This window comes from Melopsittacus undulatus, chromosome 7 (genome assembly GCF_012275295.1).
Source record: "Melopsittacus undulatus isolate bMelUnd1 chromosome 7, bMelUnd1.mat.Z, whole genome shotgun sequence".
NCBI classification, from domain to species: Eukaryota; Metazoa; Chordata; class Aves; order Psittaciformes; family Psittaculidae; genus Melopsittacus; species Melopsittacus undulatus.
The window spans coordinates 9628021-9656019 of NC_047533.1; the positions used below are offsets into that span (position 1 = coordinate 9628021).

The following is a 27999-nucleotide window of genomic DNA, read 5'->3' on the forward strand; positions in this document are numbered from 1 at the left end:
GGCCTGGATTTTGTTCTGAATTCCTCCTTACATAACATCAGTGGGGGCATATTTGACACAGCTGACGAGATCCTTCTTGGTTCCAGCGCAGTGATGAGCGTTGCAGGGAGCTCTAAAAGCTGCAGGTTGTTAAATGTGTTATGCACAAAGAGGAGCTGTAAACAGAACATCTCTAAAGTGTAGTAGTGAAGGAGAGAAGTGTTACTGTTGAGGGAGCAGTGGTGAAGTTCACCTTTGGACATGAAGTTGGCACCAGGTTTTCGATGTTCCTTTTACAGGGGTGAGTTTTGCTGTTAGACATCACATACATTAAGAACGAAAGCTGTTATTGCATAACCTGCTGAGCTCATTTAATTTGATAAACCCCATGGATTTAACTTGCAGGTATCCATAATTTATACTCATATCTTGCGAAACAAGTGAAGCCTTTGTGATAGGAGATCGTATTCTGAAGCAGCAGCTGTTAGGTCTCATGGGACTATGTTATAAAAATCCAAGCATTTTGATTACAAATTGGTAAGCCAGCCCTTTAGAAATCAGTGGATTTGTTTGTATTGATCCCTGCAAATTGGCAATTAAGTTTTATTCCATCAAAAGAAAAAAGAATTGAGATTTGGAATTTCATGATGAATTTCCTCAATGCCAGGAGAGCAGGTTCAGCTCCTGCTTACTGCCCTAAAACCTCCTGTACATTACATGTAAAACATGAAAGAACTGAAACAGTTGCTTTCTTGCTGGTTTACATCCACATGATGGAATTTGGCTTTATCTGTTCTGTGGTCAGAAGCTTAAAGACAAAGAGAACATTTGAGTATCTTGTTTGTACCTCTGTGCACAAAGCACGAGACCAGACCTATTACAAAGGCTTTTCTGCAAAGTAAATCTCTTAGGTTTTTTATAGAGCGCGTTCACAATCAACTCAGTTCACTTCTGTGTTCCAGGGACACTTAGGTAAAACTAACTGTGGTGTTGTCTGTCCCTCCACCAGAGAGACAGCAGGACCAGACTTACAGAGATGACAGTGACGCTGCAACTTTCAAGCAAACCCTCCCAGATCTCACCCCTGACGAGCCTTCAGAAGCACTCAGCTTCCCTCCCTTAGGGAAGGAGGAAGGGAGGTGTGAGGAAGATGTGCCCAAAAGCCAAACGGAATCACCTGCAGTGGAAACCAAGGAACCCCAGCCTCAACCTGCTGAAGAGCCAGTGACACCAACCACGGAGGAGGGGCCGGCAGCTGATGCAGGTAGTGATGAATCTCCAGGGAAGTCCCCATCGAAAAAGAAAAAGAAGTTTCGCACTCCTTCCTTCCTGAAGAAGAGCAAAAAGAAGAGTGACTCCTAAAGGCCAAACACACTGCAGAAACACTGTCATATTCCCACCTCCATTAACCACTAGAATGTACCAGATCGTCCCGAGTGTTTTGTCGTACTTATGTAAATGAATGCAACAAGTAACCCAACCAGCCCCTCGAGTTATGGCTTGATTGTTTGAGGTTATAACCAGAAACTAATGGCAAAAAGGTGCTAATCCCGTGTTCTCAGCAGCTACCGCAGATCTGATCCCGAATTTGGAATCAAATGTGAATGACTTCCATGTGGAAGGCATCGAACCGCTAGTTTTGATTTAAAGCCTGCACTGCTTTACAAAAGAATAAAGAGATGTTCACAATTACAAATAAACCACACATGGCTTACACCAAGGAGCGTTCTTCTCCCATGTTCTGTTCCAAGTCACAAGTAAGTTTCTTTTTAAATGCTGACTTCTTGAGCGGATGCTATTGCAGTGGCGCTCTCGAGAGGAGGTGTTCTTGAACTGACATGTGAGTACATGCTCACAAACCCTGTTTTAGTCAAGCTTTGAGGCTAATCCATTCCTTCCTCTCTCTCCCCTCTCACCATTGTAACAAAACAAAGGTGTTTTTCACTTTATTTTCTAACTGGCTTGTGAAATCATCTTTGCTGTCCAGGACTGAAATAACCATGGTGTGTTCTGCTCACAGTTGTGCGTTAAGAGCTCAATCCTGTTTCCTAGCAAATGCAGTTTAAGGGAAATGTGACTTTGAGTCTTGCCCCCCTATGGATTGCTCACATGGTGATTAGGCTGTTAGAACAGGTTAAAAGTAACTGTACTGCAAGTGTCTGGGAGGTTTCGCAGTGGTGATGTGAAGCCTGGGCTGCTGGTTTGGGCTAAGCAGAAGGTTTGGGTGCAGGGCTGCTGCACGTAAACCCTGCTTGCAGCATTTCGTGTGTGTTCTTCCCATGATAACAATGTAAATGCGTTACACTGAATAGGTAACCTTGTTTTATATGAATTATTTTCACTTACAAAAACTGGTGTTTCTTTAATATTTTATTTTTGTTGCCAGCAGTGAAGTACAGAAACCCCAAGTAACCTTAAAAGGTGTATTTTCACAGTTTGCTATAAATGTTTGTTTAATATGTAGCATGGTAATCACTTTCTGCCACTGAATTCACTATTTCCCAGTCACTGCCATGCTTCTGTCTGTCACCCGTCCTAACAGTAGTGCCAGGTGGGGTAGGGAGGGCTGGAACCCGTTTGGTTCCTCGTGTCAGTGTTTCTAGTTCAGCAGCAGCAAACGCTGAGAGCCCTGCGAGGAGAGGGCAATGCGCTGACTCACGGCAAGCGGCTGTAGAAAACAGGATGTGGCTGTCACCTCTTAGAACAATAGTAAACGTTGCAGTTGGTAAAATAGCAGCAAACTAATGCCTTACACTGCTGCGGCAGAGCAGGGGCACGGCTCAGGTGGGGAGATGGAAGGGGAAATGGGAGCTTTGGGTGTGGAAAGAGAATTGGAAGTGGGGTCGATGCCAAAACAAGGCAGGTGACTGCCCAGGGCCGCAGCGGCTTCACGTGTGCTTGAACCTTGTGTCCCCTCTGCCCACTCTAAGAGTGCAGTGCTCACCTTGCTGAATCGTGTTCTAGCGCAGGGTCCTCATTCAGTGACTAATTGCTGTCTGTTTCAGTTCTTTAATGGAGTCCCTCCATTTCTCTCGACCACGTATGCAATGACTCTTTAATTTCTAATTTTGTAGTTTGTTCTTTTAATTCTTTGTATTACAGTATGAAATGTAGTCATGTATGCTATGGTTACACACTTTGGGGTAGAATAAAGTCCTGTATTTTTCTTTCTCTTGTATCATTAAGTTCTACTCACAAATAAAAGTCTTAAAACCTTCATGCTCTGCTTTCAAACCTTTGTGCAGTTTTATTCTACAGCTGTAACCTGTCAGGTTTAATTTGTTCCTTTTTCTTTTGGTGGTTAATGTGTTAATGGCTGCTTTAATGTATTCCCACTGGGTGCAGGGCTCCTTCCCCACTCATCCTGGGACAGCACATGGGTGGTCCCACCAGAGGGAGGGTACCCCAGGAGGTATTTTGCACTGCAGGGAGTTCTGGTCCCCACAGGGCTTTGCCAGGGTGAGGTGGCTGTAAGGTCTTCACTGTGATTCACTGAGCAAAGCAGTGTCTGATGGAAGAGTTTATTTGTAATGCAAAAGGCACACTGCTTGGGCAGCAGAAACCATCACAGAGAATTAGAAATATAAAACATCTCTCAATTTAATTGTGTATTAAAACAGTCTCTGTCCGGCTGGGGGAGCCTGCAGCTGCTGCTTGCTTTTGGGTTTGACTGTCATGTTTCAAGGCAGGCAGTCAAGGTCTTACCAGGCCCCCTGCGCCTTAGGGTGCCAACTGCGGCAGTACCTGGTGCGAGCCCCCTGTGGGGCTGTTCTTTGGTAGCCAGGCACAGACCAGTCCATGGCAGTGGAGGCTGAGGACTGGGAAAGAGGCAGAGCTGAGCACAGTGGGCACTGCAGCTTCACCCGTGCTTGGCAGAGAGTTGTAGCAGGGGCTGTGCTGCTGCTGTGACAGCCCTGCTTGGCTGATGGGCTCAGTGCTTTACTCCATGGGTCTGGGAGTGTTTGGTGGTGGTTCTATTTGTGAAACCAGCCAAGCTGGCTGGGAGGGAGATCATGAGACACGGAGCCTGGGGAGGGCTGTAGGAGACCTGAAGTCTGTTGTTGCTGAGAGCGGTTATGGAGTAGCCCCTTTCAGAAGGTCAGAGTCCTCCTCTTCCTCTTTGAACAGCAGTGTTGGGTGCTGAGAGTCAGGTCGAGGAGCGGTCCTGTGAAGCCGGTGGTAGTTCTGTGGTTCCTTCCTACTCCTCCTTCAGTGGCTCTTTTATAGAACCAAGTAAAGCGAAGGGGACGAGGAAGAAAGCACCACAGAGGGTGAAGCAAACCTCGGCCCCTGCCAGCCAGTAAACTGCAAAGGAAGCAGATTTACCCTGTTAGTCTCTGCACCTGTGTCAACTGGAGCTGCTGTTTTCCACAGCTTGCACTTGGGAGCAGCTTTGCTGTAAAGCCCAGTCAGGCTCTTCCTCTTGGAAAGCCGTCCTGCACAGGCACTGTGGGACAGTGGTTTGGTGAGCTGGATGCTTGGCACATGGATGCAGCCAGGAAACAGATTCTGGCTTTGCATACTTAACGTTAGGTCTGAGTTCCAGCTTTGATGTACTGTGTGGCTGCTTCCCCTCACTCTGTCCCTGTAACAGCATGAGGGGGCCAAACCCCCTCAGAGGGTACCAGTGCTCCTCAGGCACAGCCTCCTTTGGCCTTAGCCAGGGCCACAAGGCACTCTGTATGTCCTGAGTGCTGGGGACTCTTTAGTTCATAGGTTACAGATGCTTTAGCATTACTTCTGCAAAGACAACTTTATGGGGCTTCCCCTTCCCTTCAGCCCCAGCTGTGCTGGGTGTTGGCAGAGGAGGAAGGAGCAGGAGGCTGCACTCACCAGTAGCAGACAGGATCGGTCCCAGGGCTCTGGCCAGGGCACCCAGGCTCCGCAGGATCCCCATCACTCGCCCCTTCTGGCTGGCAGAGCCTGTGCAAGCAGAGAGCAGTTGGGGGGGGTTGCAGGGGCAGGGCACTGCTCTAGCTCTGGAAGGAGGTGTTTCCCACACACATCTCCCCCTCCTTTCATTCCACACTCACTGCCTAATCTGCATTTATTTCCCCTTCACCAAGATAAACATGGCTGCTTCATGGGAAACCAGCAAGGCTTGTCAAGAGGGCTTGGTCAGGGACATGGAGTGCATTCTCCTCACCACACCCCCAAAACCCAACAGAAACAATCTTTACATTGTACCAGGTTTGCTGAGGAGGCACAGGTGTGATTGATACACTCAGAACCATGGATGCAAGTCAAATCAGAGCAACGCGTAAGTGACATCCATGGGCATAGCCACCTCAGCAAGCACTGCAGTGCTGGCAACCAACTGAGGCAGAGCTGAAGAAAGGATGGTGTCATCTGCAGACAGCACCACAGCAAGAGCCACTTTACTAGGTTACATAGCAACCAGCGCTGCCAGCCCAGAACAACTCGGAAGGTTCCTGAGGTCTTCTCTAAGGAATTGGGAAGAAATGGTTTTCCTGCAGGCAGTGATGGCTGGTGTCTCTTTTAGAGAACCCAGGCCACTCCCTCTCTCAGTCCCGGCTGTGGCCTTTGCCACTATACTAATTCCTTGCCTATGCTTCCTAATCTTTTTACTCATAACCAGAAATAAGGTTGCTTCATGTTTCCCGGTATCATTGGAACAAGCTGCGTTATGCAGTACAACACATACGGTGTGGTGCTGACAGCCACTGACCAGATGGCTGCTGTTCATCAGCTCTGAACCTGTCCACCACAGAGTGCTGTCAGCTGCAGAAACAGGTACAGGGCAGTTTGGGATTTCCTATGCTCCCCTGTGGGATGGTCCTGAGTTTCCCATGGTCAGACTATCCTCCTATCCCTGGCAGCCCCACTCAGCTCTCCATCCCTGAAGGATGCTCACAGAAGAGGGGTTGAAGGCTGTAGCAGCTCCAGTGAGACAGGGTTCTGCCTCCTTTCAACACAGCCCAGTGCCATCAGGGGATGGCTGTGGTCATGGATCACTGTTGAAGTGCAGTGAGGCAGAGCACAAGCTCTTCTCTAGACTTCAGCCTCATGCCTGCCAGGGTGATTATCGCTTCAGGGTTACTCGCTTCACTGTAACACTCAGCATCACTGCTGTCCTTGTGAATGCATCTGGGTGGAAAGAGGCCCCTTACACAGCCCAAGCAGCAGCAGAGCCACTGATCCAACACTTGGATCCAAGGTGGACCTAAGCCATTGAGTATTCTTGTTAATGCATCACTGAACGTGAGGTCAGTTCTGTACCTCAGCCAAGCCTCCACAAAAGTCAGTGATGTGGTCAAGGGCTGCTGCTCAAAGCAGGAAAGACACTCACCATAGCCTGACACCACTGCTGACAAACACGGGATAACAACGGCCGCAGCTGGAAAAATCCACAAAAGAAACAGTGAACAGCAGAGCTCAAAACCAGCACAAGTGACAAACACAGCCCTAACTTGTTACTACTGCACAGAAATATGCTGAGCTCTGGGGCACTGCACCAACAATGGATCATCGTCTTTAATCCAGTTCAGTAATGAAAACAGCCTCAAAGCCAACCTGGACAGAGAGCCTGGAGCCATGCATGCTCGGAGCAGATGGTTCACATCAGTGCCTCTCACTCCGTGAGCCCATGGGAACAGGGTGGATAGGTCAGATCAGAGCACTGGTAGTTTTTCAAATCACTGCAGTCTTGTCAGGTGGAGCAGGGAAAGTGAACTGCTCCCATTTCAAGTGACAGCGAGGTGGCTGTTCACAGAATCACAGTCCCCAGTGTGTGTGGCTTTACTGTGCTCACAGGTGGACGAAGCTACTTTCTGTCTTGGAAATGACAGCTGAGTACAAGAAGAAGAGGTTTCAGAATCTTTGGACACAGAAGCCAAGAGATGTTCAGCAGTCACTGCCCTCTTACTGAAACAGGGGCCTTTTCTGCCAAGAAAGGAAGTGTTTTAAGCATACAAAGCAAAAACCTTTTCTGTGAGGGAAAGGACAATAGGGGAGCAGGAACCATGGACATGCTGCCTTAACTGCAAGCACCCTAACTTCTGGGGCAGAGCGAGGAAGAGGGGGAGAAGAGGCTGCTCCAGAGGCACTTCTATCTGGCTTAACTGGGGAGGAGATGGGGCCTTCTGCCCAGGTACAGAGCCCAGGAAGATGAGGCGCCTAACCCAGAAGCACAATTGGACAAAATGAACACCTCCTCTCATCCTCCTCACTGCTGGGCTTCAAAACCAAGGTAATCTGTAGATAAAACATAGATTTTGAAACCTGTCAAGCACACAACTGTCCCTAGATAAGCAAGCTGCTGACGAGATGCATTTTTGTGGTTTACAGTTCACTCTTAAATCAAGCTGTATCTTGCAAAAGAGAAGCCTTCTGCTTTTGCAATTAGTCACATTTGAAACATCTAGCCTATCTGAAAAGATTTCTGCTATTCCCAATGCTGCTAACTATTATGTTACTATAATGTTAGCAGCATTGCTGATACCTGAAATCTCTTTTATGACAGGCACTTCAGCAGGGGAATCCAACTTTTACTCCCCTCAATAACAGGTGAGGTATTGGCAGCATATTACTGATGTAAACACTTAAACACCTCTGAAAACACTCCATACTTATCAGAAACAAGGTGGAGTTTTGCTCCCTCCCTGAGCCAGCAGCTTGCAGTGCAGAGAGGGGAGCAGTGCCACAGTGGTCAGGGCAGCGCTGATTCACCCTCACTCTGGCCTCCAGCTTCAGAGCACACAGGTCTCCTCAGGCTGTTGCCTACAGAATAACGCAGCCACCACAACACAAAGACATGCTGTCTCCCTTCTTCTCCTGAGCTGAGCTGTTCAGTGATTATTCTGCTTCTAGGTCTGATAAAAGGGGAAGACAACACCCTCAAGAGCTCTCCAGTGAAACAAGAGGACAACAGGAACACTGGGGATGCGTCCAAATATCACCATGGCAACTTCCTGTGATACAAACAGCATCAGGAAAAAAACCCAGACACAATTTCTCCCCTCTTTTATAAACAGAAACGTCAACTTTCTGTCACTCCAGAATTGAAATTAGAAATTCATCTTTTTTAATGGGGTGAATAAACAGAAGAAGAAAACTTATTTGTGCTTAGCTTTCAGTGTGTTTTGAATAGCTCACCACAAGAGTACAGCAGCAGTCCAGCGCCCAGCATGGCCACATTTGCAGCCCATCCAATTAGCAGGAAAGCTGGAATCAGCAATATAATAGCCTGCAAAAAGGAATGAGTCACAGAGTCACGTTTAAGCCCTGCTTGTTGAAGCCTAACTCTAGGGCTCCTGCCAGTTCTCTGCCACTGATGGGACTACATTGAAGTTAGAAGCAGAAAGCCCTTTCTTCTCAAGTAGGCATTTCAAATGCACCTGGATGGCCACACAAGGGGTAATTTCCTGGTCTGTTGTCTGTCACTGTCCCATGCTTGCAGAGCACATGTTGGAGGCCCCTGTACCACAGGCTGCAGTTATCTCACCACCAACTTCCCGCAGCTGAGGGGAAGATGATTTTTGCGGTTCCCTCTCTTATGGACAGAAATCTAGTTTTAACTCTTAAGTTCCTGAGTTAGCACAAGCGATCAAAAGGCTTGTGTGCAGCAGGACCACAGCTCCCAACAGGAACACAGTAAAGATAAAATCAATTCTGCTGAGGAAAAGCAGAGGAGCTTTCAGAGTCCATGCTGCTGCGGGAAGAAGAAAAACTGGGGGCAGGGAATGGCATCTGGAATTCAAACCCTGAAAGAAACATTCTTCATCTCCTCCAAGAGCCTGGACTTCAGCTCCCCTGTGCTGTCTCTCCCATACATACAGAGCTTCTGCAGCAAGTTAAGATCTGCTGTGTGTTCACTCCCACCAAACGTCTCGAGCTATGCTAAGGGAGACCACATGTGATAGGAATTGCCAGAATAACTTCAGCAAAAGGGGGAACTCCCACAAAAGCATCTGAGATCCACAGGAGGAGCACTCCAGGGTCAGTGAGTTCCTGCACAGTGCACATGGTGTTTGCAAGAAGCCATCAGCCCAGACCAACTGAACCGAGTACGTGGAGGTAACCACACTTCCCAGTGCCCGCAAGGGGACGATGTATGAAAATGAGTGGGGCAACCCACAGTTCACATGAGCTGCAGTGCAGTGACAGGCTGGCAGAGCACAGAGAGGAAGCTGATGCAGGAGATGAAGCAGCACTAACAGAGCAGCAGGAGCTTTCACTCCCAGGGAAACACTTTCTATGTGACACAGTGAGTGCTGTGCTGGTCACTGCCAGAGAACAGGGTGGAGATGGTTTCACCAGCAGAAATAAGAAAGGCTGAGTCAGTTCCCTGGAGTGCAGTGCAGTTTGGTGACCTGCTTTACCCTGCCGGTGTTAAAATCACACTGGCCTCAAAATACTGTATAATAAATTGATGGGGGCTTTAACAGTTAATGCAAACCTATCACCAGGCAGCCAACCAAAGTCCAGAGACCTGCTTTGTTGAGTTCCACGCACAAGTGTAAATGACATGACACGTCTACTTGTCCCACAGCTGTATAAGCTGCAGGAAACCGTTCCCTGTCATGCCAGTACAGAAGCAGCAGAATCTCTATGAAGAAAGAGGCAAGCAAGCCTCTGAAACTCATCTGAAATGTTGGTATGTGCCACTGTAACACGCAATACTGATGATCACAAATTAAAGACTGGAGGAGGAAACTATTTCCCCCTGCCCACCAGTGAAACATACTCTAGGGAAAAGCCTGTCAAGCACAGAGATAGCCAGACTGAAGATGTCCCTGAAAATAATTTGCCAGAAATAGAGTCAGCGATCAGCCCTGAAGCAGCTTTAGTAGTTTCAATGTCTGCACTGCAAGAGAAATCACTGAAACAAAGCATAATCTTCACAGCATTCTACCTGCACAGACAGACATTCTATTCTCATTCCTTACTGCAATTACATATGAAGAGCTCAAAGTTTCAATAGCACTGCAGCTGGTATGGTAAGGAAGGACTGTAAAGTTCCAAAAGCTTAGTTAAACTGAAGTGCCAAATAACCAGGGTCTTGAGAAGTCATTTAGCTGGATTAATGAGACAGAAACTTATTTTGATTTTACAAGTACAGTTACAGCATCCAACTACCCTTTAGACTGAAAAATTAACACATCAGATTTGTGAGGGGAAAGAAAAATGCACATTATTAGGTTTTGTTACCCTTTTTACAGCTCTGATTTCATTTCCTGGCTTGATTCGGTGAGCATAGCCTCCCTGGATCACAGCCATTGTTATTCCAATAAAGAAAAACATCTTGCCCTGCTGCATGCTGGAAGGGAGGCAAAAACACAGAGCATGGAGTCACGCACAGAGCATTCCACCCTGGGATTCACAGGTCCAGTGCAGACCCTTTCCCGAACAAGAGAGAAAATGCTTTTTGGTGCTTGCATGAGCAGTGCAAAGTTAATACGCTGACAGGTTTCCATGGCAAGCAGACAGCAAGAAGATAAACCTCTGAGGCCTTACATAGGGATGGGACATCTGCTGGCAAATGCTGCAATCTCCAGACTGTTGTGATGTAGTTTCTAGGGTGGCCCACGAAGATTCAGCACATTCATTGCCCTGTGCCACGTGCCCAGGAGCTGTTTGTTTCCAAAGCAAAAGTGTTTCACTTTCTCACAACCATCATCACCACTCATGCAGAGCTGGATTAAGGTCACAAAGGCACTCTTATGGGCATGGACATGGTGGTAATCATGTACTGCACCAGGGAGCTTGCAACATCATTCCTTCTACCCTTAAATATTTCTTCAGATTTCCCTTTCACCTCTCATCTACCAAACTCCAAGTCCTCACCTCTGTAACAAGCTTGTTTGTCTCACAGCCTGCACTGTTAGCATCAAGTTGTGTATCTCACTACATGGCTATCCTGACAGGACGGTGCAGAAGCTTAGTACACTAGAAAACCCTTCCTTGATGCGCACACATTAGTTAAGCCACAAACTGTAATGAAAAACAGACAGGGAAAAATGAGACAAACCCCTGAGAATTACTCAAATGGAAGGATATACATAAGGAATCAAGATGCAAGATCATGTCCCTGGCTGGAAATCTTCTGATGAGCTGGCAGGAAAAGTATTTCAAGCTGAGCTGCTGTTAGTGGATTCTGTTCTCTTTCTTCTCTAGTGTTTGACTAAAGGAAACCAAACTCTATGATGTAATGACTGTGCACCGTGTACAATGCACAACTCTGATGAGTAAATACAATCTCACAGCTATCCCTCCCCATCATTTGCCTCTTTTGAGCTTCAAGATTTGTCCTGATACTGAAGATCTCTTCTGGGCAAGAAAAGAACAGGTTTAATTATAATCAATGGAACTAACCCAGCTGTACCTATTTCAGAAGCTTCATGTATTGATTTTCTCTGGTCATTAGAAGTTGTAGGTTATTTCCTTTCATGGTAAACAGTTTGCCTGTATCTTCATAGATTCTTCCCACAAAGCCGAAGTATGACTGAAGCAGTTGTTGCTTTCTGAGTGTTTTTACTGACCCCAGAAATCCTTTCTTAAAAATAAAATACCTTAAATCCAGATTTTGGAAACTATCCTAGACAGAACATACAACATTTATCTTCTAAGTATGCTGTACCTGCTGAACTGGAATCTCTGGTGAGTGAGGAAACTCAGTGTGTACTCCAAGCCGGAAAACAGGAAAAGGTACAGGAAATAAGCCAGGCCCAAGATTTTGAGATTCTGAAGATCTATAAACAAAGAAACAAACAAGGAAGGGAAAAACACCAAGGGAAAAAAAATAAAGAGATAGAGAATCACAGTGCTACTTTTTCAAGCATAGCTTGAGAATATAACAACAACAATAGAGCAACATTTATCAGCTGTACAGGGAAAAGTTCTCACCTCAGATGCTCATTTTAAATATCCAATATAAGACATACCCCCAAATGACTTCTGCTCATTACTTCCTTTCTTCTGAGGGGAAAGAGCTAAAAAGACTAATCTCACTCTGGTTCACCTTGGTCTCACTCACCCAACCCAGCCCCTCTGCCTCCCACTCCCACTGATACGGAGTATTTATTTGTTCATTATTTTAATCAATGCCTGCATTGCACCTAATACCTTGATGCTGCTCTCAGGATCATATTGGCTAAATCACAGTAGCCATTTTTCTAAGCTAGAAACAGGTTGTGCCAATTTACCTTTCTTATCTTTCTGCCAGTGCAGGGTTTAGCAGGTTTTCTCTGAAGTGGCAAATGTCACTCTATTCCTGATGCAGCAGCAAGGAGGAATGAATGATAAGCTGGTGTACCTGGCAAACACTGAGCTATTTTCTTTGGCTTGCAAAATTCCATATAGAGAAATGGCTAACTCAAATCCTGCATCTCCAGGTCCTGATTTGAGAAATAAAACTCCAGTCTGAAGTTTCCTGGTTTACAGCTTGAATAAAACCACATCTCCTTTACTTGTGCCTTGATCTACCTTTTTAAATCACCTCACTTACTGCAGCCTAACCCATGCTGCAGCTGGTGCCTGAAGAAAAAACAAGTTAAAAATCTTCAAAACACTGATCTCTAAAGCCTTCTTTTGGGAATAACATGACCAGTGTCCAAGGGAACTTGCAATTCCCTGTTCGTAAGTTAGGAAGATGGGTTTTAAACGACTGAACAGAGTGCTGATGCTGAAATGGTTTGAGTAAAGTTTTCACTTAGAAACCACTTCCACATACAAAAAGACATACAACAGAAATAGGCAAAGGCAGGTAACACTTACTCTCCTCTGAAGGGCATTCCTTTCCTCTGGTGACTGCAGAGAACCGAAATAAAGCCAGAGGACTGAGCAAGTCAACTGCTGCCTGAAATCCAGATGTCACAGAAGAGACCTGATTGGAGAAAGAAAGAGGTTTGTTTAAAAACTTGATGTAATAACTACTGCAAGGAACTGACAGTAACAGTTGAATGTGCTTCTACACCTACACAAATAATCGGAGATGAAATAAGGCAAATGGCATTGGGGTTTGATATAATAACAGCCCAGACTTTCTGAACACAGAACTGGCTTCTGCACTGTAACTAGATGGTAGAAGACTGACAACACCTTTCACTGAAGACACAAAACACATTCTTCTCTGGGTTCTTAAAAAGCAGAAGCAGCTCATTCTCTACAGCACTGAAGGTGGCTTTATTTGGTTCACCTACTGCCTCATCCCTCATGTCCAATGAGCGTTTACTTGGAAAACAGTGGCACATCTGCCTGCAAGCTCATGGGAAGCTGGGGATTTGCTTGTGCGCTGCAAGTCTGAAAACAGTATGTGTAGTACATCAAACAACAATCTGTTTTGGTACTGGCTGTTCTTTTAGCCAACCGGTGACACCTCCTGGGGAAGAAAAGGAAAATGTAATTTTAAAGAAAGAATCTTTAAAGATATTTTAGAGAGTTTTCTATAGAGATTCTACCCAGCTGCATTGTGTGGCTTTCTGAAGAGGAAAGTGTCTTTTGTAGCACTTCTGCTCCTTGCGCTTCATACATCTCAACCTAGTGGCACTCTTCCCTGCTCCTTATCAACACATGCTCAGGAGATGCTTATTCTTTCATGTATAGAGAACTGAACTTTCATATTTTTTATTCTAATGTATAGAAAATTAAAGAATATGCTAAAGAAGAAATAATGCCTAAATTCTAAAGGAAGCAAATCCTTTTAAAGCAGGAGAATTTAGCTGTCACTTTACATGACAGCCACAGGAAGAGATAAGACAGCCTCAAGAATACTGAATAATCACACTTAGTATTTCATAACTTCAAAGCACTGCACAGACTTTATCTGATAAGCTTCTTTCTCTTCCCAGATAAGGAGGGAGTGAGCTACTACCACTTTGTGGCAGAGATTAAAGGTCAAATTATCAGTGGGACTTCATCTCTGCATGACCTGAGGACTAATATGGACTGGATTTAATTAAGCTGTAAACAAATGAACCTTCCATACAGTATTAACATGATTGCTGTCTTGTTTTGATAGTCAGAGTTGCTGAGTGTCCAACAGCAAAACTCTGGATCCTATTAGTCTCACAACAGCAACCAGTTCAATATACTAGACTGGTTTTGTATAAAGCCATAAAGTTGCTGATGTACATAGAAAAAACTGGGATATTTATTTCCCTTTGCACTGCATATACTGCAGAGAGTAAACAGACACTCTCAAGAAGAAGTCTGGCCTGTAAGAGGATTTCCTGAAGCTGGCTTGTAGCAATCCTCAGTTCCTGCATTTGTTGGTGTGATGGTGTTTACACTACAGCACAGGGAATCTGGGAGCAAGCAACTCTCTTCAAGCATATTTGCCAGTAACAAAAAACCCTGCAGGTTGTACCTGGTTTAAATTATTACCCATGTCAGACAAGGTGCCAAGCTGCTTTGCACTACAAGGATGGTTTTAGTTTGGCCCAGAGGATATACATTGCATCACAGATAATGTATATGCTTAAAATTGTGTTTTATAAAATATGTATATACATACATTTATTAGATTCTTTAATATATGTGTGTGCATGGAAATCTTTCAATTTCTCCTCTATTTGCCCTAGAAGCAGTGATCTACAAGTGCCTTCATGCACTGATTGATAATGAAAACATTGTCCTAAACCTGACCAAAGCATTTCACCACCCCCGTATAGCAAAGTATACACCGCCAGTTTCAGTCCATGCCACCAGCTGCACTGCATGGAGTTTAGATTCTTTGCAGGTTCAAAATCTGCAACATCTAATTTGTATTTAATGTCTATGCTTCTGATTTACCACTCAGAAATTGCTCAATTTTACGTCATGATCACTCCAAATGTCACCTTGAAAGCCAGACATTTCTCAGTATCTGTTTACTGTTTTCTTCTAATGCAGAGAGATTAAGTAACATGCCTTGAAGGCTCAGAGTCAGCCCAAATCAGGATGCAGCCTGCATTTTCCAAGCTGCAGCCTTAGTCCTCAGACACCGTTTAGTATGCATAGAGCAAAAGCTTGTTTTTCTGTAAGTCTACTAGTGATGCTCCAGAGCCCTACACATAGTCCTTACATTATCAGTCGTAAGACCCTCCCTCCAGCTAGGCAGCCATGGCAAGGGGGGTGGAACTACATGATCTTAAGGTCCTTTCCAACCCTAACTATTCTATGATTTAGCTAAACATCAACTCTAAAGGGGACAGAATCTACTAGAGACCTTTCTATTCCTCCCTTCTCCCGAGCAGGAGCTGTTTTAGCCACCTCACATAAGACCAATGGTTTTGACAGGACATATTCACTGGTTACTCTCAATCTGATAAACTTGTGGATCAGTTCTAAAACCAAGGAGAAGAAGGATAATGAAAACTGTTCTCTTCATATGAAAACTCATCATTTTTCCCCTTGTCCTCCTTTCACCTTCCTCTTTCTACAGGTTTACTCCAACATGAATGAATGTGAAATATTTCTTCTCTCCTGTGAAAAGGGGACTGATGATTGATAGAGAAAAAAAGACTATCATGAGAACACAGCATATTTCAAGGAAACAGATGTCTGATCCCACTGGCACATCCTCCTACCAGTTATCATTATAATTTCCCCTATTTTTACAGCTTTGTCCTTCCAACACATCCACTCGTATACCTCCTCCAGCTCAGCCACACCAAGTTCCAGAAAGGCAGCCAACATACCTGCCTTTCCTCTGTCATCCACAGACCACAAAAACCGTTCCCCTTCCACTCAGAGTGGGAGAAATTGCCCAAGAAAAGAGCAAAGTAGCCTAATAAGTAAGTGAAATGACAAATGCAATGACAAATGACCTACAACACATAAATCACATGGGGCCACAGCCCAGATGCAGGCTGAAACGGGACACAGAAAACCACCAACACCAACAGCAATCACAAGAAGGTCCAATGCCAGAAAACCAATTGTCTCATAAGCAATCAAACACCTTATGTGTATTTTGCATGACTGGGACCTGACCCTGAGAGGAACCTATATGCACTGTGAGAATGAATACCTTAGGCCCACTGTAGGAGAGGACCTGGTTCGAGACCATCTTAAGAACCTGAACGTGCACAAGTCCATGGGCCCTGATGAAATCCATCTGACAGTCCTGAAGGAGCTGGCAAATGAAGCTGCTAAGCCACTGTTCATCATATCTGAAAGATCACAGCAGTCAGGTGAAGTTCCTGATGACTGGAAAAAGGGAAATATAACCCCCATTTTCAAGAAAGGGAAAATGAATGACCCGGGGAATTACAGACCAGTCAGTCTCACCTCTGTGCCTGGCAAAATCTGGGAGCAGATTCTCCTGGAAGGCATGCTAGGGCACATGAAAAACAACAAGGTGCCTGGTGACAGCCAGCATGGCTTTACTAGGGGGAAATCCTGCCTGACCAATTTGGTGGCCTTCTACGATGGGGCTACAGAAATGATGGACAGGGGCAGAGCAGCTGATGTCATCTACCTGGACTTGTGCGAAGTGTTCGACACTGTCCCACATGACATCCTTGTCTCTAAACTGGAGAGACATCAATTCAATAGATGGACCACTCTGTGGATACAGAACTGGCTGGATGGGTGCACTCAAAGAGTTGTGGTCAACGGTTCAATGTCTGGCTGGAGACCAGTAACGAGTGGTGGCTCTCAAGGATTGGTGTTGGGACCGGTCTTGTTCAACATCTTTGTCAGTGACGTGGACAGTGGGATTGAGTGTGCCCTCAGCAAGTTTGCCGATGACACCAAGCTGTGTGGTTCGGTTGATATGCTGGAGGGAAGGAATGCCATCCAGAGGGACCTTGACATGCTTGTGAGGTGGGCTGATGCCAACCTCATGAAGTTTAACCATGCCAAGTGCAGCTACAGGTTGGGCAGAGAAGAGATTCAGAGCAGCCCTGTGGAGAAGGTTGATGAGAAAATTAACATGAGCCAGCTTCAGTTTGCACTTGCAGCCCGGAAAGCCAACCATATCCTGGGCTGCATCAAAAGAAGTGTGACCAGCAGGTCAAAGGAGGTGATCCTGCCCCTCTACTCTGCTCTTGTGAGAGCTCACTTGCAGTATTGTGTGCAGTTCTGGTGTCCTCAACATAAAAAGGACATGGAACTGTTAGAACAAGTCCAGAGGAGGCCACGAGGATGATCAGGGACTGGAGCACCTCCCGTATGAAGACAGGCTGAGAAAGTAGGGGCTGTTCAGCCTGGAGAAGAAAAGGCTGCGTGGAGACCTCACAGCAGCTTCCCAGTATCTGAAGGGGGTTTATAAGGATGCTGAGGAGGGACTCTTCATTAGGGACTGTAGTGATAGGACAAGGGGTAATAGGTTAAAAATTAAACAGGGGAAGTTTACATTGGATATAAGGAGCAAGTTCTTTACTGTAAGGGTGGTGAGGCACTGGAATGGGTTGCCCAGGGAGGTTGTGAATGCTCCATCCCTGGCAGTGTTCAAGGCCAGTTTGGACAGAGCCTTGGGTGACATGGTCTAGTGTGAGGTGTCCCTGCCCCTGGCAGGGGGGTTGGAACTACATGATCTTAAGGTCCTTTCCAACCCTAACTATTCTATGATTCTATGCAATACCCACTGCTGCACAGAGACAGGGCCCAAAAAGCAGGGACAGGGCACTCATTTTCTTATCAAAACTCAGTCCTGTTGGCTAACACAGACTAGTTTAGCAGAAGAACTCTCAAGAAGGTAATAAAAAGGGGAGGCAGTTATCATACAGTCCTAAAATGCTTTATCCTTCTACAAGTGGAATTGTTTATAGAATACAGATTAGCTCTGCAGCACTTCCTTACATCAACACATTACCACCGCCCCAGTGTGCAGCTCTAGCTAAGAACAGGATTTGGTCTCAAATGTTTAGAAACAGCCAAATAGGAAAAGGGAACAGATGACACATGGAAGAGCTGTTAAAAGAAAAAGAATAAAAGAGCTGTAGTGTTTGGGAACATAACATGAGCAACGGATTTCATGGGACACAACCTGCTGGGAAATGCTTAGGGAAGGTCTAATGTTTTGCCCTGGTAGAAGCATTGCAAACAGAAGTTTCCAGAACAAATTGTTGCTTAGAAATGAGGGATGACAGTAAAGCTGCAATCCAGCTGAGAACCTTAAATCAAGTGTTTCACCCAGATACTGAAGGCTGAATTCAGCCTCTCCCACACTACAAAGGAACTGTTCCAAGCAGCTTTCAATCAGGTATCTTGGACAGTGTCTGATTACACAATATTAAATTATAAGTTAATGTTTGGCCCCACAAATGCACACTCACTGCATTTTAGCATGTGTAGGTATTTTGTATCTGCAGAAGGCAGCACAGCCCAGAGCTCAGTCATTTGCTACTTCAGTGTTCAAAATACTCATGCAAAGACAGGAAAATGGTTAAGAGAATTTCTTCCATATAACCAGCTGAATGAAAGCAAACCCAGTCTCTGATGCATTTACTCTTACGATAAGCAGAAATTCCTCCCCAGAGGCACTGTGATCATAGTTTAAAATTCTCCTCTCTCTCCCATGTTCCCATTAGGTTTTGATAAATTTAAACACACCAAAAGTAGCAACTATGCAGTCACATTAGCTCGAAAGAATTTCTTATGTATTACTAGGAGCTAGGAGATGGGACCATCATGCGGCAACTGTGACACCATCCAGTATTTAATCCTGCTCCTGGCAATAAGCTAAATTCCCGAGTCACTGGCTAAGTCTCTTCATTGTTTCCAGTACTACAACAGTACTCAAATGCTGTATTTGCCAGAAACACACATCTCCACATTGACAGTCCATTTACCCGGTTTTCTCTGGGAAGTGTCTCCGGAAGTAGGAAGAAGATGAAAATTAAATCAGCCACAGCAAACATGAGTGCTACCAATGCTGAACGGAGATAGAAGACTTCTCCTTTCTCTGTCTCCATGGCCAGGTAAGCTCCGATCATGGGACCCAGGGTAAAACCAAGGGAGAAAGCAACACCAATCATTGCCTGCAATGACACAATAAACACAGATATGTAAGTTTTAGACACCAGTTTGTTCAGGTAGCTCAGTTCTAAAATGGTTGGATTTCCTGGCATTTGCCTTAAAGAAATACAACCAGATACAAAACCTCCCTGAGGATGCAGAGAGTGCACAGCAAAGAGCATTAAGTGTGAAAAACCTGTTATTTCCAAAATAACCAATTCTCTTTTCTGTCCAGCTGGGAAAGTGGCAGGAACAAACATCAAACTGAAAGGAAGCTGGGAAGGGAGATAATGATTCTCACCTGAGGAACTGCTCAGCTATAGGATAAACTTTGTAGTGTAAAACTGGAGGAAGGAAGACAGTGCCATGGTTGGAAACCATAATGATGTCTATGGTTCCTAAAATGCTTCAGCAATTTCTGTATTTAAGAATTTCTGTCTCATAGAGCACACAGGCTGAGAGGCTTTCCAGAGCAACCCGAGTTTAGTGAACATACTAAGGAGGATTTAACTTGCTGTGAAACCAGCACATAGGAAAAGAGGTAGAACCTGTAGACAGTGGATGGGAGCTTGAAGGAGCACTGATCTGAACCAGCACGTCAGTGAAATTGCTTAAGAATAAAACAGTGCAGGATCTGGCTCATTGACTCATTGTCTTTTAAGAGACAATCAAAGATGTATACTTGCATATACAGGACCCAAACATGTGCCATCCCAGGACATAATCCTCCAGCTTTCCTGAGTCTATTTAACTATATCTGTAGTACTAAACTAAAGAAGGCCAGGGCATGCTCCTGTGTCACCTTAGTCTCCAGTGTTGTTCCAGCCTACCCAGCTAGCACTCTCTCAGGCAACTGCCCATCACAGTTTGGGAACAGCATCAATCAGATGCTAGTCTCTTCCCAGAAAGCAGAATGAACATGCCTACTCTGCTCTGGAAAATAAGAGAGTATAAACCATGGATGTGAGCCATGCTGTAGTAAATGATTTGCTCTCAGGCCCTAAAATTAGGCTCTGACCCATTTTATTTACTAATGCTCTTTGGCTAACCCTCTACACAAATAAAAGTGTATTTTGGCTCACCAGGACTATAATAAATTGTTTGGAAAATTCATTAGTTATCACTGTGAAACCTAAAGCTTTCCCCTCCTAAGAAGCAGCTATCCCACACTGTGGCTTATAACAAGCTGCTAAGAGAAGTATGGGCCCCCAAGGTTTTTGTAAGATAAAAGATCTAACTGGTAATTCACAGACTAAGTGCAGCCTGCAGGGTGTTTCCAGCTGGGCCACTGTCTTCTGGAAGAGGCCAAGGCAGCAGTTCATACTGCTTGCTGCTTGGTCAGCCAAATGCCACAGCCTTTACCTGCTGAGCTCAGATCCTGGAGCCAGTGCAGCACCTGGGGAAGTCAGAGGCATGCTGTGCAGTGCAGCACTGCTGCACTTCCACAGTTTGGGAAGGTGAGAAAAATGGGTTATCCTATAACTGCAGCTACCAAAATTGTGTCATAAGATCTTTTAATTTCTAAGACTTTACAATCAAGATTAAAGTTATCAGCAGGGGTATGGTTATAATAGACAGATAATTTCTCCACCTCTAGGGCATCTGTGCTTCACTTGTAGGTAAAAGTTACTGACAGGTCAAGTTTGAGAGCTCACCAGCAGAACAGTATGGCATCTTTTCAGAAGCAAGGTAGCATCTTGAAGTCATGTGTTCACTTGATCAATGCATTCATATCTGAGGAAGACATTCTGAGCACCTGAATCAATTAAAAGCATCCTAGTAAACCCAAACATGTACTTCACATGTAACTCACCATGCCCTTGCTCCGTGCTTTTGGAGAGTGCAAGTCAGCAACTATAGCTGTGGAGAGGCTGACATTCCCTTTGCTTATTCCACCTATGATCCTGGAGAGAAGAAAAACGCCAAAAGTCCTAGAGGCAGCCCATAGTGAGTATGATGTTATCAAACCTATCTGCAGAAGCAAGAAAAGGTTCTTTATAAAGCAGAGCAAAGTTGTATCCCTTCTGCACATTTCCCAAACATTTTGTTTGTTTTCAACAGGTGCTCCAAAACTCACATAACAGAAATGTCTGAATATACTGATACTGCACTATGTCATGGACAGTGACATACAAGAAGTAGAAACAAATTTTATATAGATGTTTGATTACTGACAAAATTAGAAGAGCTCAGAGAGAGCTAAATCAGTCCCAGGCGCAAAACCACTTCTGTACATCCCACTCCATTTGTTTCCAATGTCAAGAGAATTCTGAGTTCAAAGTAAGAAGAATTCACAGTTCTAGCCCTTAAATTTCATAATCAATCATACGCACACATGCTTATTGAGTTCACTCTCCAGGATATGCAATAAGGGGAATTGTATATCATTCACTGCCAAATTCCACCATGTATGTATGCACTTGCTCTGCAGTGCTTCTGTAATTAGAAATCCATACTCTGCCCAGTAACAGAGAAAACGTTCTGAAGAATGTTATTAAGAAATAAATATTACACTGCTATATAGCACTCCCTAACCAATAATCCCCAGGCTCTGTGAAACAGGTCATCAAGTGAACAACCCTCATTACTCACTCAGGGAACTAAAATATACAGGGATTAAGTCTAATATTTATAAACAAAGCATCTGAAGTCATCCTGCTGTACACAAGCAAAAGGGATTTTGGAAAATCCCAGAAACAGACTGGTATTTTGGTGCACAAAATGTACAATTTTGGTTTTATGTAGAATTCTGGTTCTGGGAAACTCAGCTTAAGCAGTTGGATCTGCAAATGTGGCCAAGTGACTTGGCAAAAAGCAGTCAACAACCAAGAGATCTGGAACATTCAGTTTCCCAGTCCTTTGTGCTAACCACAAGATCCCAGTGCCTTCAACTGTGTATTGAGATGGCATGACTAAAATCAGCAAGTGACACATACCACCGTCATCAAAATGACAGGTCTCCTGCCCAAGCAGTCCGACATAGCACCAGTGAGGGGAGAGGAGAAAAACTGTAGGATGGAAAAGATTGAGCCGATCAGACCTAAATCAAATAGAAATACATATATGATTAGATTTGCTGCCTTCATCTTGAATACAAACACAGCCAGCCTGTTCTAGACCTATCACACCGCTTTAACATCACACTGTTAAATGTAAAACAACAGCTAAAATGAAGCTTTGTCTCTGAAACTAAGCTACCTTTAAAACACAGATCTGGTATTGTTATTAACTGAGGTGGCACATACAAACAGAGCAGATACACAGTCAGAGCAGAGAAACAGGTATGACCTGGATGATCCACTGGTTACTTCATTGGTGAGAAGGGGTTTGAAACTCACTGGTTATAATGGAATGCTGATTCTCCAGTGCTTTCCTGGCTGACTATGTGCATTTTCTGTTCTTAGAGCAGAAATAACACAGTTTTTAATAGTCACAGTGCTTTTAAGATTTTCTTTTTTTTTTTGATTGTTTAAACCTGATTCTGTCACATTTAATTAGTTTTTCTTTCCTTCATATCATGGAAAGGGCATAAGCACTGCTCTTAGTGAGGCACCCTAAGAAGCAGGAGTGATTCCAGACTCCAAGAGTCTTTTGAAATCTGCCTCCAGCTTCTGTGATCTTTATTTCCTCTTTTCTCTTGCCATTTCTAGCTTCATACACTTATTAATCTGCACTATACTTTCAACAAGCAGGCATAATAAAAAGCCTTGCTGTCACTGTCTAAAGGAAAATCTGGGTTATCTGTCTCAGCTCATTTAGCTATCAAAGCTTTAAAAGGCAGAGGAAAGAGAGACCAGAGGTTCTGCTCACTTAAGTTTTGAGGGAGGCAGAATGAACTGAACACCTTGTGGAAAACAGCCTATGATAGCTCAAAAAGCTGTAGAAAAAAGTCTTACAGACTGGTACACTTGCAGTTTATTTTAATGAGAGACAAGTTTTCTTCCTTGTATTTCTGGCACTGTAAAAACACCCAGATGTGCCCCTCCTTTTAGTGAGCTGAGGCCTCCTCCAAGATAAGCAAAAGGCTTTTAAACTAAAAAATAAAACCCAAGCACAAAGCTTTATTAGAATATAAATGTGAATACATTGTTACTGCTCAGTAGTTTATTTGGGTATAACAGAAAATTTATAAACAATTAAAATGAACCCAGACATACTCTGAGATCCTAGTTTCCTCACAACTGTCTACACAGCAAGGAACCAAAGAGCCTCTGATGTGTAACACAATGTACATGCTGCTGGATTGCCTGCACTAGGTACACTGGAGCTCACTCACACCAGCGTCTAGTGACTTCAAATGCATCTGGACCCTGCAAGTCAGCAGCTCCGCTGCTTTTAATAAGACTAATGAGATTTAGAAGCAGTGCTGCAGTACAGCTGCCCAAGGGGAAGGTGAGACTTGAACTCACAAGCTTCTATTTCCAGTGTTTCCCACTGACTGAACTCCAATCATGTGTAGATCAGTTGTGAAGAGAGCAATTTCTGTGCCTGTGCAGCGACTAGCGCAGCAGGCTCCTGACCTTTAGCTGCAGGCCTGTATTCTGTAGCAGCTGTAGAACAAATTGGCAAGATCATAGGATAATTCAGATTAAAAGGTACTTCTGGAGGTCACCTATTCCAACTGCCTGCTTGTAGGGTCAGCTGTGAGATCAGACCAGATTGTTCAGGGTTTCATCTAGTCATAATTTAACAACTTCTGAGGACAGAGACTTCAAAACCTTTCTGCCCAGTCTGTATCATTTCAAGGGACTACTCTTTCCCACAGGCAGGACTTCACATGTGTCCTCACTGAATTTCTTAACATTCCTGTTTTTCCATTCGTCCTGCCTTTAAGTGTCTCCAAATGACGGAGATGGGGCTGTCCAACTCTTTGTTGCTATCAGTGTGATGAAAACAAAACCAATAGCCTACTGTAAGAGATTTTCTGTGTTATTTAAATCTAAATCTAATAACAGGCAAATGTTTTCTGTGTTTCTTGGCATTTTCCTCATTCCTCGTAACACTTTATTTTTTCCCTTTGTTTTTACTTTTGGTCTGTTAGCTTGTTTAATCTCCATACCTCCAAATAAGACACTGTTGTATTTCCGCTCTGGAGGTATCCCAGCCATCACTGCAAACCAGTCCACACCACGTTGCAATGACAAGTATAATCCATCCTGCAAAACAGATAACTGGGAAATAGAAGCAAGAAGACGGCATCTGTGCTTTATTTTCAAAGAAAGCATCAGACCTTGGTGAACTAAAGGCAGTGTCAGATGATTCCTTCCCTCTTCCTCCTCCCAGGGAAAATTTCCTCACTGGTCAGTTGTCATACACTAAAAATAGCTTAAATTGTGAATGCTAAGAGGCAGCAGTTAATTTGGGTGGGGGAACGTCTGAATTTGAACTTTTTTTAAGCATACTTGCTAAATCCTGAACTAAACAAAGTGGCATGTCCTGAATCTTTCAATCAAAAAGGCAACATGAGACATACTGTATCCCTCTGTACATAGACTATCTAGCCTGGGAGAACCAGGAGCATGTAGGTCCAGAGAGGTGTGAAAAAGAATGGTTCCTGAAAAGGGGAGTAGGACTTGAAAAGAAGGGGACCCTGAGAAGGTCTTTGCTATAGGAAATATACTGGAAGTGGAAGAAAATCCTGAAGATCAAAGCCCACAGTTAGGATTAGAGACAAGGTTGTAAGAAAGACAAAGCCTACAACTGCATCTGTAGTGGGGTTTTTCTACCTGCAAGATGAATGTGTGGGCTACAGAAATAATTCTCCCATGACAACATTTTGTTCAATACCACCTGAGAATGGTAACTGAAAGCATCTGCACAGCCAGTAACCAGCACTACTTTCTGCCCTGTGTTCCCAGAGCAGCAGCCAGCTCCCTGCTAAGAATGGAAGATGAGACATAGTGAACATGGTGCTGAGGTGGAAGCAAGTGAGCATGTGAAATACCCAAGTTGGGTTAAAGCTCTCATCTCTTTGGTTCTTAGATAAACCCTGGTATGGAACATAGAATAGTTAGGGTTGGAAAGGGCCTTAAGAGCATCTATTTCCAACCCCCCTGCCATGGGCAGGGACACCTCACACTAAATCATCCGTTACAGATTGTCATTTACTCTGTCTCAGCACTAACATTAGTGCAAGTCACAAATGCACTAGTAATTACAAGGACCAGCTCCTAAGACATACCTGAATATTCTCCCAAACAGCTCCCTCATTTTAATGAAAAAAGAAGAGGGAAGAATCTCATTCAGGATCACAAACACAGTCCATAAAACCATTTAAAAGTACTGGATATTATTATTCTGCCTACAGCTAAGGCAGAAAGCTAATGCTTAAAGCTAATCACTTTGCTCCAAGGCAAGTGATTTTTCTCCCACCCTTCCCTACATATCTCATAGCTAACATTTTCAGCAAGCTGACTTTCTTTCTCTGTTGCTTACCTCAGTCTGGCTGTAATAATCAAGGATGGAAGGAAACAGTGGCAAGATGAGAGCAAATCCCAACAAGTCGATGAAGAGTGCCAGGAAGACAATTGTAATAACACGACTAGAGTTATGTTCTTGCTTGTCACTGATGGAGCTGTTGCTGGCTCCTCTCTCTCTTGGGGCCATGTTTCCAGGTGCTCTGCTTCTAAAAAATTCCATTTAAAAACCAGTCAGTAGGAAGCTTTTTGCAGGCCTTTCATAAGAGTATCTTGCTAATTCATTCTCACTTTCTACAGATTTCGCAGAAATAAATATAAGCTATGGCTATATTAAGCTACCTGGTTTTCAAGGGAACAGGAACCTCATCTCTCTAGTCTTGGTTAATAGCTCAGCACCAAATTTGCTCCCCTCAAGAACAGACTATGAGGGCAATAAGATAAACTCTATTACAGGAGCATCCCAAGTAAAACACAGAATTAAGGAGCATTTAGAGGTGGTTAATACATGAGCAATGCTAGTACAACTTTCCTAAATGTTTTCAACTCAGCATTACAGTAAAATAAATAAGAAAGGGCACTCTTGTTTTCAGTATCGGCATTCAAGTAACTAATGGGGTTTTTTATGCCTTCAGTATATACTAGAAATGACTAAAGAAATAACAAAAAATGTGGCATCAAATGATTAAGGCAGCATTTTTAATTTGTCAGAAATATCAGAACCTCCAGTTTGGTTTTTTTTTGATAATATTCCAAAACTCTTAAAGTCTTAAACAAGGATTTAGGCCATATCAAATTCAGTATTTATCAAAGAAACCAGCCCATATCCTGAAAAAAAATCTCAGTTTCAACAAGTATCAAAATCAAGGAGTAATACACAAACTATGAAACTACAAAGTTCAGAACTGTAAAACATTAGAGTCTCAGTCATAAAACAATCAAATTTGCAGTCCTTTTTACTGCAAAAAAAAAACAAACCCTGAGGTTTGCACTACAAGGGTTAAAAATGAGACAGAATTTCCTCTAAGAAAGTCAACCAATGACAAAATATCCATTGACTTTGATGACTCAGAATTGAAACCACTGAGCAATTCTTGATATAAATTATTACCTATGCAGGGCACTTGTGCATTTAACATCGTATTACACTAATTGAAGATCATAATACTTTGTTATGCTTAGCAATAAATATCAGTGTGACATTTCCTTACTGTCGATTCTGTTTACTAGCACTGAAGCCTTATTAAAGTTCAAACATCATGAGGTAAACATGGAAGGGGACACACCTGCAATCCATTTATTAAACTCCTGCCTTAATGCTGTTAAATCTGCTAGTGAGCAGAGCAGCCTGGTTACGTGCAGGATTCTTTTATATGAAATGGCAAGTCATCACCGCTATAAATATTTAGCATTATTTGTTTACCCAACTGATATGAGAGCATCTGGAGCCAAAACCAACCATTCCTTTCGTCAAATCCTGCTTAGGTCCAAGAGTTGAGGGATGGGTTCATTGTTGCAGATTGTATCTCACTTTTCTTCATAATTTGTTATTCATCCTCTGAATTATATGACCAAGCTGAACTTTATTCCAGGGCTATTTACACAGGGTAGCATCCTTTACACCTTACCCTCATGGCCATCTCAACTAGCGTGCGGCTTGAACCTACTGATGCTAGCACTGACCTTTCATTTAGCTCCACTTTTGGCTATGTGGTTGCAATTTCCCTTACGCAATATCCCAAGGTACTACATGTTTCTGCCTTTGTGCTTCACCAGCTTTGTTGTTCAAACCTCTCCATATTTTATGCTAGGCAGGAAACCACCAAACATTTTATAGGCCCTGGCATCCCATCAGCAAAAACAAAACACTTCACCTCTACCATGACATTTGATTTCTATGAGACATGTTTGAAGAAGGGGGAGGATTTTCAGTTTAGTGAAGTTGTTTGTCTGGACACTTGTGTCCCTGATTCTCTCTTGGCTCTATCCTGGTTTCTTCCCAGCCATCCCCTTCAGGATGTGTCTCATTGTTTCTGCCTTTGACCAGCTGGGTTTTGATGCTGTGTCTCTCAGGAAGAGCTCAGCAGCAAAGCTGGCTCTGCCCTAATGCACAGACAGAGATATGTCATCTCCCAGCAAGAAGAGTTTCATTCTTCTGGTGTTTTCCTACCACCCTGTTCCCCTCTCTGGAGTTTCCTAGGCCTGGCTTTACCTGTTAAACCTTGAGAAGGCTCCACCAGCTCCTTACCAAAGTCCTGATTCGGTTCAAGAGCACGAGTTTCATTGGGAGAAAAGAGCATAAAAGAAAGACGATAAAATAAAAGGCAGTTTCCCAGAGCAGCCAAAGCCCGAGGGCAGAGGGGCCGCCGAGAGGGAAAGAGTCGACCCTGGAGAGCATCGGAGACCGCGATGAGGACCAGCTATGACCCACACAAGGCACCCTTCGCCGCCGCCCGGCAGAGCCCCGGGACCCCCGTAGCCCCGCCGAGGAGAGCGGTGCCCGGCCCAGTCCCGGGTCCCGGCCCGCTCGCTCCCCTCTCCCCCCTCAGGCCACCTACCGCTCCTCCGGGGCCGGGCCCGCAGCAGTGAGCGGGCGGGTCCCCGCCGCCTGCCAAGCAGCTGTCCCTTGGGGATGCTGCGGGCGGGCGGTGGCGGCTCCTCCCCAGCATCGGCGGCCTTCCTCTTCCGGCCGGGATGGAGC

The 27999-nt window shown here is 44.3% G+C and overlaps 2 protein-coding genes across 4 annotated transcripts in view; one reads left to right on the forward strand and one right to left on the reverse strand.

Moving 5' to 3' along the window:
* The window catches only part of ADD1 (adducin 1), a 59902-nt gene extending 56704 nt beyond the window's left edge, over nt 1–3198 (forward strand). For all 3 annotated transcript variants that reach the window (XM_034064883.1, XM_034064881.1, XM_034064882.1), the window contains one exon: nt 989–3198. In XM_034064883.1, coding sequence (XP_033920774.1) covers nt 989–1341 — 353 coding nt within the window. In that variant the 3' untranslated portion in view covers nt 1342–3198. The remainder of the gene's footprint in view (nt 1–988) is intronic.
* Nucleotides 3182–27948, reverse strand: MFSD10 (major facilitator superfamily domain containing 10). The gene is made up of 13 exons (XM_034064885.1): nt 27857–27948; nt 25318–25507; nt 23942–24038; nt 21819–21922; nt 20696–20854; nt 18717–18905; nt 12715–12823; nt 11579–11690; nt 10150–10258; nt 8095–8185; nt 6290–6337; nt 4813–4902; nt 3182–4284 (listed from the first exon to the last, which is right to left on the reverse strand). The coding sequence occupies exons 2-13, from the start codon at nt 25486–25488 to the stop codon at nt 4178–4180; spliced, it is 1386 nt and encodes a 461-aa protein (XP_033920776.1). The 5' UTR covers nt 25489–25507; nt 27857–27948; the 3' UTR covers nt 3182–4177.
* Between the last annotated feature and the right edge of the window lie 51 nt (nt 27949–27999).